Source organism: Pteropus vampyrus, unplaced genomic scaffold, assembly GCF_000151845.1.
Source record: "Pteropus vampyrus isolate Shadow unplaced genomic scaffold, Pvam_2.0 Scaffold58, whole genome shotgun sequence".
Lineage (NCBI taxonomy): Eukaryota > Metazoa > Chordata > Mammalia > Chiroptera > Pteropodidae > Pteropus > Pteropus vampyrus.
In genome coordinates, this window is record NW_011888839.1 from 8,666,379 (window position 1) to 8,676,894 (window position 10,516).

At 33.3% G+C, this 10,516-nt stretch overlaps 1 protein-coding gene across 1 annotated transcript in view; it reads left to right on the forward strand.

Annotated features, from left to right (window-relative positions):
- The window catches only part of MMS22L (MMS22 like, DNA repair protein), a 117,806-nt gene that overhangs the window by 88,912 nt on the left and 18,378 nt on the right, over positions 1-10,516 (forward strand). Inside the window, 3 exon segments of the mRNA XM_023530959.1 lie at positions 1,497-1,645; positions 4,843-5,029; positions 8,508-8,677. Coding sequence (XP_023386727.1) covers positions 1,497-1,645; positions 4,843-5,029; positions 8,508-8,677 — 506 coding nt within the window.

Below are 10,516 nucleotides of genomic sequence, written 5' to 3' on the forward strand. Positions count from 1 at the left end.
TTATGATAATTTTTCAGAAAAATTTGAAATGTTCACAGTGTTTCTCTATAAAAGGAATTTTTAAAATTGAATCATAAAATGGGGTTCCCGAAATTATAAAATTTTGGAGGAATAAAAATGTGAATCTAAGGTATAGTACAATTCACTCTTAAGGATAGCAGAAAAATTACATGTAATAAGAAATAAGAGTAAAGAATGCTACATAAAAGCCTTACACTAAGGCTGACCTAAATTGTAGGAATATCTTATTTCTGAAATTGCTGGATAACAGTATCCTTCAGGTACTTGAGAACTAAATTTCCTTGTATATGGTTTGTAATACTTCCAACTTAATGTTTACCATCCTGTAGCAAACTGTACATTTTATAGTAAAATTTTATTCTATTTAGCATAAGCATCAACTATTTCATATGATAGCGTAATTGGCACTTTAAAATTCAATCCATTTGTTTTGTCTTCATAATAAATATTCTCATTCAACATTTTATTTTCAATTATTAATTTTGTAGGAATCAATCTTATATGATAGTCTTTGCTTTACAGCCTACTTTAGGTTGTTAATGTGTTTGCATTTGTGGTTATCTAAGCTATTCGCAGTAAAAGTTGGTTTATTTTCCCTCGAAGCAGTTGGTATTAACTGCATTGAAAATAATTACAGCCCATAAGCTCTTTTCATAAATGTAAATTCTTCCATTGGTTTCCATTAAGTTAAAATACAACTGTATAACAATTAGAGATGTCACATAAATCTTAAAAAATTTAGTAATAGGATATGCATACGTAAAAATACACATTTCTTTTGAGCCTTATATTTAGTTGTTGATTGGCTCTCAACCTATAATTAATTAACCACCTATGCAAGGAGCCATCCTGAACCAGAAAGGGAGGTAGAAGTCATGCATTTCACTGATCGCTTTCAAAGGCTCTTTTAATTTAATCCAGTCCATACTAATTATTCTTTCATCAATCAGTAAATAATAGGTGTTTACTAAATGCTAGATAGTGTTATGTTGGGATTTCTTAGGGATTTGAAGAACCAAAAGAAGTAGTCCTTGATCATAAAGAACTTTTACTTGTCTGAGAATACAAGATATATAAAGAGGTTTAAATAATAATATAAGACCGTACATGCTAAGTGCCAATTGATAGATCAATCAGTAGGTTAAGAATTCAGAGCATCTTAGTATAAGGAGTTTGGATTTTATCTTGTGAACAGTGTGAAGCCTTTATACATTTTTAAGTAGGTCTGATTTGATTAAATGACTTTTAGGAAAATTAGTAACAGTAGAATAGATTAAAGGTTTGGGAGACCTACTGGCCAGAAAATAAGGAGATTTAGAAGAAATAGAAAATCGAATTGTGGAATTTTTTAACATGTATGAAATAAATACTATAACTAGAAGCATGATGATTTTTTAAGGAGAAATAGGAATATCATGATTTAGGGTCGGGGAGAAGTAGGTAAGATGTTCACTTTTAAACTTGTTTGATTTGAGGTTTTATCAGGCGTCCCCAAAGATCATACCAGGTGCTAAGATTCACTAGGAGGACTCACAGAACTCAGCATATAGATGTACTCATAGCTATGATTTATTACAGTGAAAGGATTCACAGCACCGTCAGCAAAGAGAAAAAAGGTGCATGGGTGAAGTCTGGAGAAACCAGGCCTCTCCCAGATGTTACACTGGGCGTGCTTAATTCTTCCAGCAAGGAATTATGACAACACATGTGAAATGTCTACCAGGGAAGCCCATTAGCAATTCAGTGTCCAAGGTTTTTAATGGGGACTGGTCACATAGATTGTCTTTGCCTAGCCACCTACAAGATTCCAGACTCCCAGAAGGGAAGAAGGTGCTCAGCATAAACTATATTGTTTGCACAAACAATTTAGGCTCAGTGAGCCATTCTTATCAGGAAATAGTGGGAAAACTAAGGTCCCAAAACATCAGCCAAAGGCCAACCTTTCAAGTAGGTCTCTTTAAGAAGAGCAGTCTTGGGCCTGCTATGTTAATTCTTTTCTGCATGGAATGATAGTATGACATGTATTTAGTGATTGTCAAGGCACTGAGAAATAGTCTCAGGAGGTTAAGGCTCGTTGGAGAAATACTGAGATCTAGGGCACTGGTTCTCAAAAATGTGTTTCATAGACCTCTGGGGAATTACTGATACCTTTTCAGGAGTTCTACAAGCTCAAAAATATATTGATATTTGCACAAATAGTGCAAAAGCTTTAGCACGAATCAACACTATGGCCCAAGAATATACTGGCAGTCATGATAATTTTCATGCAATCATAAGAGAAAAATAAAAGCCAGTTTTATTTAAGAATGTCCTTAAAGAACCAGTAAAAATTATTAGATTTTTGACTCGAGTTCCGGTCCTTTTAATTCTGTGAGAACAATAGGAAGTATACATGAAGCACTTTTGCTGTATACCAAAGCTGAATGGTTGTCTAAATAAAAACCTCTTATGTGATCATTTGAGTTGCAAGCTGATGAACTGACTGCTTTTATCCTGAAAGAACCGACAACGTATGGTTATTCAGACTTAGGTATTTGGCAGACGTTTTCTCAAAAATGAGTGAAATGAGCCTGTCACTTCAAAGAAGACAACTGATGGCAGTTGTTGCTAATGACATAATTTGAGCTTTTAAAAAAATTAGAATTTTGGAAAACATATTTGTAATCATGAGCTTGAAAGCTTCTTGATACTTAAAGACTTTTCAGATGACAGTGGTGGGGTATTAACCAATATGATTGTTTTAATATGGATAATGAAATGTGTCAGCATTGATTGGGAAGCTGCATAACCCAGTGAACCAAAATTTTCCAAATGACCAATACAGGCTTTTTAAAAAGCATGCGTGGGTATAAAATTCACTGAGCAAGGTAGACCAATTTAATAGAGTACAAAATGTTCATTGATATGGTTTTGGGATTCCATATTACAACTAACCTTTAAGGACTACTACTTGTCAAGTTTTGGCATAATATCAAAGAGGAATTTCCACAGTTATCGGAAAAATGTATTAAAACACTTCTTCCTCTTTCAGCTACATATATTTGTGATACTAAAATGTTTCATTTGCAACATATTGCGAGGAGAGAGTGTATACAGAAGTAGTTATGAGAATCTAGCTGTCTTATTAAACCAGATGTTAAAGAGATTTGGAAAAATGTTTTTAAAAGCCACTTCTCATTAAGTGTTTTTTTTTTGTTTTGGAAAATAGTTATTTTTCACTAAAAATATGTTACATTAACATGTAATGTTTATTATTTTTAAATAAATTTAAATAATTTAAATTTTTCTCAATTTTTCATATGGTAAATATCAATAGACATAATAGTAAGCTCTTTAAGTTTCTCAATTTTTAAGAGTATGAAAGGGAACTGGGACAAAAAGTTTGAAAACTTCTGGTCTAGGGAAAAGAGTGTAGAGAACCAAGGGCAGAGAGCTAAATCAAAAACAGGATTCACCAAGTATATCTCTTGTTGTTCTCATCCGTTTATCTCACAGTCCCTTAAGTTCACTAAGTTTCTTATCTTTTCCTCCATCCCACATTTTATTTTCAACATGGCTAACTTTAATATCACCTTGGATAATTTACCTGAAGCCTCTGTTTCAAAACTTCTCCAGTAGTCTTTCAATAATCTTTACTTTTACTGTTTAATCCTCCCACTTCCATGACTAATCCTTGAGCCACGGCATCTCTTGGAGCATCTGAAAGCTCTTTTGACTATTTACCACCTGTCCCCCTCCAGCTGTTTGACTGACATCATCATGACTTTCCACTCCCTTTTCTCCAAGTGCAACATCCTCTCAAGGCCTCACTTCATTCCCTATCCACCTTAATCATACCCCATGGGGGCCTCACGTCAGCTGCCCCTACCAACACCCTCACAGTCTTCCATCCTTGTCTTTCGGTTATACCTACAATCTCTCAACCTTGATTTGGTACAACCACTTACTTTCTCTCCTTGACTTATCTGCTGAGAGCTGCAGTAAAAAAACATTACATAACTATATATTGCTGCCATTGTGTCCAGTTTAGGTCACTGAAGCCCACTGTAAGTTCCCAGTAATGGTTTAAAAACTTTACTGCTCATCTCAAACCGTCTTAACCCATCTCTAGCCAGTTCTCTTGATTCTTTTTGTAACTTCTCACCTCTTGCTTATTGTCACCCTTCCTCAACTTATTCTTTATTTCCTTTCCTCTTCTTCACACTTCACTGTTCTTACAGCCTCATCTTACATTTCTTTCTATCGCCTTCCCATTTTGCCATCTTTACTCTTTGTGCCTCATCCTTTTGTCCTTTGAGAAATCTAAACTGCCATCTAATGACTCATAAAGAAAATTCTGAGGGGAAAAAATTCATCACAAAGCTGAACTTTATAGAGGTCTTGTAAGGATTTGGTAACCTTACCAAATCTTTCTTATAGAAGTCTTTCTTATAGAAAGTCTTCTTATAGAAATAAGAAGTCTTTCTTATAGAAATTTGGGGATTTCGAATTCCCAGTTGTAAACCAGGATGTTTGGAACTCTCAGTGTGATTTGATTTTAAGCTTCTTTTATATCACTTTCATGTATATTTTTACTAATGCTTTGCTGAGTCAGATCTCGTATGAATAATTATTGGCAAATTGATTTTTTAAATTCTTATTTTAACCTTTATTTTAATCATAAAAGGAAAGGATTATTTTTAGTTGCATTTTAATTGCTGTGAACAATTGGAAAGTTAAAGATGAAGGCTTTAATATAAGGTAGATGTGTGTATGTTGTGTGTAGAGAGAGAAAAATTAATCTTTATATTTCAAAGTCTGTATTGTATAAAACTTGGAAAGCTAAATCATGTTTTTCCTTATTTATAGGCTGTTGGTATAACTTATGGGAATTTGCAAAAACTTTCTGATAAATCTGCCATGGTCGAAAAGTCCTTAGAATACCTTGGTGAAATATTAAAATATATAAAACCTTATTTGGGAAAAAAAAATTGCAGTGCAGGGCTGCAACTGACATATAGGATGATGGGTATGTATTTCCGACATTATTAAAACTTTCTGAGTTTGAGTCTGTGGTATCATGATGGATAGGAATATACTAATACATTGGCTTAATCACTATTCTCCATACAAGCATAAGAATAATATGAAAGAGTGATTTAGCTTAAATGTTGGCTTTCAAGTATATCTCTGTCTTGCCCCACCTCCCTTCAGAATTTTTCTTGTTATGCTTGTGTTAATATTAAAACTAGTTATGATCACTACAGAAAATATGCCAACACCAATTCACTGTCAGTAGCCTGTTGTGAATCACTCATATTGTGAATACCTGGATAATTAAAAGGAACATTTTTTTTAATGCTTATCTATGCTTTGTTAGAATTTAAAATACCAGAAAACCATCAGTTTCTTTTATTTTTATGGTTATGAAGGAGGTCAGTAAAGAATTTATTACAGCACTAAAGATATTTATGCTTTATATCTTGTTTCTCACAGCACTGTTTTCTTCTCTCAAAAAGAAATCTTTTTCTATGCTTGTTCTATAACAACAGAGTTCATCCTGCTTTAGGAAGTCAGTAATTTGAATACCTTTGTTCACTAAAACCATGTTGCTAACCAAAAATAGGAACTGGATAAAGGAAAATGAGAAGGATTTCCCTAGAAGTTTTTATACAGAATTTAAGTTTTTTGTTTTTTTGTGTGTGTGTGGCCGAAACCTTATATCTCTTTTCTTTGATCTTGTAAACATGTGAATAAATCTGATTTGGCCTGTCTGAAACCTTTTTCTTTGTTGTGAAAGATAAAGGAGAATGTGAAAATGCGTAAATATGGATGATTTAGAACATAATGAAAACTATAGTAGCAATTCAGGCATCTTAATTTTAGAGAAAAATGTGTGTGAAAATTTACTATAAATTTAACATAGTAAAATGTAGATTAATAAGTATTTCAGCATTTAAGCTTACAGTTTATTAGTCTGCCAAGCTAAATGTATGATTTCAGGGTACATTTTTATTTGACAAAACATATGATAGCTTTATCAGGGACCGCAGAATCATTTTTGGGTTGGTGATATGTAGACCCAGGGCAGAAGTCTCCTTATGAAGAACTGAGGACCTTGTTTGTTTTGTTACATGGTTGATTTTTAATTTAGTGGGTAGATTTGTATTCTTTCTTTTTGTCTAAACCTTGGAGACTGGAAATAGAGTATACTGATACAGTGTTGCTCATTTAATTCATTAGAAAGTAGGAACAGATAATTTATTGTCTTCTATATGGAGAAAGGTTTAGAACAAAATGGAGAAATAGCAAGTATATACTTTTGAGAGCTCGAACCTGTGTTAAGCACTCAGGATTGGGGTATCATATCCACTTGAAAGAGAGTTTAATCACTGAAATTTTGTGCTTTATTTACCTTGCCAGTTCCTAACTGGGGATACCTCTACTGTTCATTTGCAAGGTGCAAACTGTTAATAAAATCACACTTCAGGTTAAGGTATCTGGGTTTTAATTGTAGATCAGTAATTTCTGAGAAAGCAGGATTGATCTATCAGTAATCTCTTTGTATCAGCTTTTTGGTTTTTCTTATTCATGTCTTTTACTTTTTTGTTTCCATGCCTTTCCTTTTAATCATCCTTTTCTCATTGGTCATTCTTCCTCTTTTGTCTTTGTAGTTGAAATTCTACCCACGTCCCTTTAGTATCTAGCCCAAATGTTTCACCTTCCTGCACTCCCAAGTAAACTTGATCTCCCTGATTGTGCTCCATCCATCCTTATGACATTTTTCGTAGCTTGACATTTATTATAATTATTTGTGTACATAGCATGCCCATACTAAATTTTAAATTTACTTGTGGTAGTGGCCATATTTTTTGAAGTTTTTATTCCTATTGTTATGTTGTATTTTAAACAAATAAGACCATTTACTGAAAAAGAGAAGGAGGGAAGGAGGGAAAGAGAGAGAGAAAGAGAAAGAGAGAAAGAAAGAATGTATCAGACACTGGATTAGAAACTGGAGATATACATCAGTTGAAGAGCTTCTCCATTGTAGGGGATGGCATATACCAAATAAATATATTTCTGGAATCCAATAATTTTAGAAATATTGCTAATAGTACATAATGCATTTTTTAATGTTCCTAAACGATGTTCCAAAGTTATTTTCTAACTATGCATTTTAAAAATATGTATTGTAATGATCCCAGTCCTCATTTTTTAAGGCATAATATATGCATATGGTAGAAAATAAGTAATTACATAAGAACTTTCATAGTGCAGCTCTCTTTCAATTGTGGGGGTAGGTTCTCCACAATTTTTAAATATATTTTTACCTTCATCAGTAAATAAGTAATATTTTTATAGCTAGGAAAATGACTTGTTTTCTTACAAAGCTACACTATATATTTAAACCTTTCCCAAAGTTTTTTACTTAAAAATTTTCTTTCTTTGCATTTTCACTACTACACACACTCAAATGTTCTTTGTTGAAACTTAAAAAAAGTACAGGTCTGTTACAGCAGTGAAATGTATCACTTTTGCCTTCTATGAACTTATAAAACTTAAGGTCTTCAGCAAAACATTTTAACTATTGCAGAAGGTGAAATACAAGGGTCGATGATGCATTTTTGGTCGGAAGATCCTTGCTTTTTATAAGTTAATACCTGTGTGACACCTAAGAGTGATATGAATCATTTCAAATGTCAGTGATGATGGCAGTTCCTCGTGTGGGTATATTAATGTTAATTAGAATGTGAGTTCTTTTTACATTGCTGTCATTCTGAAGTTTTCTCACCTACTAGAAAAGTGAGGAGCAAGCCAGCATTATTTAAAATATTGCTAAGTGAGCATTGTGTTTCTTTATGATTGATTATTGTATTTCCTTTTACAACAGAAGATTAATGTTGCTGTTTGTTGTTCTTAGAAGTGATTATTGGTTGGATTTTTTTTTTAAACATCAATATACTCTTCTATAAGCATATTTTTATGTTCCTTCAGAGCTTGAATTTTAAACTTTGTTTTATGAAAATGGCTGAATTTTATCACCTTTTTAGCTTTCTAAGATGAAATAAAATATAAAAGTTTATGTGATACATGCACCACTATGCTTTTTGGACAAGCACTTAATAATTTCCTTTTAAATTCTTTTTTTCAATAAAGGGAGGCCTCAATAGCAGTAATACACTCTACTGGGAATTATATAACTGCTTTTAATTACTTTATTAAACAAAGAGTGCTCATTTGTTAAGCTTAACTAACATCAAATGCAGACTCGAAACCGTAATATATTTCATGTAGTAAAGAAATCTTTACTTTTCTATTGGCCCAGAACTCTGAAATTTGTCTGTTTAGTGAAATACATGACTCGATAGGTCTTTTGACTCATAATGTTGCTTATTGCCTACTTTTAATTTGTTCCTATGTGCTTAAAATATAAATTTTTTAGTAAAATGACAAATTTTCCATTTATAAGAAAACTGTTAACTGCTATTATTACTCTTCTTTGTTAGGAATTCTTGTTAAATCATGGGCACAGATTTTTGCCACCTCTAAAGCCCAAAAATTACTATTCCGGATCATAGATTGCTTACTGCTACCACATTCAGTGTTCCAGCAAGAGAAGGAGCTGCCTGCACCTATGTTTACTGCAATTCAGAAGAGTCTTCCTTTGTATCTCCAGGTATAGTGGTTGTTTAAAAGTTTTTTTAAAAAATATTGAAACTTTACCTTAAAACAGAGTACTAGCTGCAGGTTTAAAAACCATACATTGTAATCTCTCTGTTAACGTGTACATGTGGCAATTCCGCTGAGCGATTTTTTAATTCCCTTTGTATTTGCCTCTGAAAATGAAGATGGAAAAGGCAAAATCTCCACCCTCAATAAGCTTAAAGTTAAGAGAGGAGGCTGACTAGCATAGACACACTAGTAGCATGCTCAATATTTTTCTTAGGGGCTCAGCTGTTTGTCAGCCAAACTGAATTGAGGAGATGTGAGAGAAAAAGATATTATTTGTCTAAGCAGAGTGGATATGAGTTGAAGTTCTATTTCTGTCGGAGGGAGCAGCATTTAAAGGGCCTGATTTTTGTAAGAAAATATGACACTGAGGGAAAGCAAATAATTCTCTTATGGGTGGAGACTTATAATGGAAGGAGCTACATGCTGGAGGGCGTTATATGCCATGATAAGGAGTTTGGACTTGTTCTTTTACATGGGAGCTATTGATGGATTTTGAGCAGAGAAGTGGGAGTAACACATTTACATATTAGAAAGGTGATTCCGTTGGCAATATCTAAGATAGTTGGTCCATGTGGAGGTAAGATTGAAGACTTGGAAGGCAGTGAATTGTTCATTATCTGAAGGTTTTGAATGAAGGCAGTGGGTATAGAGCTCACATGGTAGTTTTCAGAAATATTTAAGAGCTCCAGTCAAAAAGACTTGCTGAATGAGTGTGTGGAGCAATAGAAAAAATAGAACACTTTTTAGATTCCAGAGTGGCTGCTTATGTAAATGGTAGTGCTACTAACGGAAGTGAGAAATTCTAGAGATAAAGAGATGAAGGTAAGAATTTCACAGTGGCTGTAATTTGAGGTGCTGGAGAATATTTAGGTAATGATGTCCAATAGGCACTTGGATATACTGATCTGTCGTTCAGAAGAAAGGGTGGGGCTGGGGGTGTACTTTGTTATTCATTAGTGTCTGATACTGAAAATAAGTGCTGCTTAATTTGGGCTTCAGCAAGGGAAGCTGAGGAGGAAGGAGAGAATGGATTTCGACTAGGTAATAAGCAGTCTTTTCAACAGATGGAGTGTTATAAACAGATTTTTACGATTTCTAAGACTTTTAAAGTTGGCTCTTTGATTTTGTATTTATAATAGCATTTAAAACATAGTTTAGTGTGTCCACTAGCTGAAAGATAAACAAAGACAGGTAGAGGGGAGTTGTGGGCAGCAGGAGAGTCTGGTGTGCTTGTTCCATGTGACCCTCTTAAAACAAAAATTGTATATTTAATAAGAATTCTTATAAACTTCCAAAGTTGTAAATTGAAAAATTTGGTTATTCATCCATTTGGCAGACTTGAGTTGGAATGATATCTTTAATTATTTATCCGGAAAAACACTTTGTGAATCAAAGTACCAAATTATAAGTGAACTTTTAGAACACGATTTGTTGTTGTGTTGGTGATTATTTGTATTTAGTAATATGTAATATTTAGTAACATTGGCAGAAAAAAATTCTGTTTCTCAGGATATTAGTTTAATTGTAAGTATCAAATGCTGTAATCCGTATGAAAATATTTTGTTAACTTCTGTGTAAATGGAAAGGATTCAATAAACAGACATGTAATACGACATCTTGAGTTCTGTGTGACTTTGATCAAGCTCTTAACTTCTCTAAAGCTCAGTTTCCTCAGCTATAAAATTGAAGCTACAGTAACACTAACTCAATAGTTTTTGAGGAATTTAAATGAAATAATGAATATAAACTGTGTCACATAGTGCCTGTCAAATGAAAACCTCAT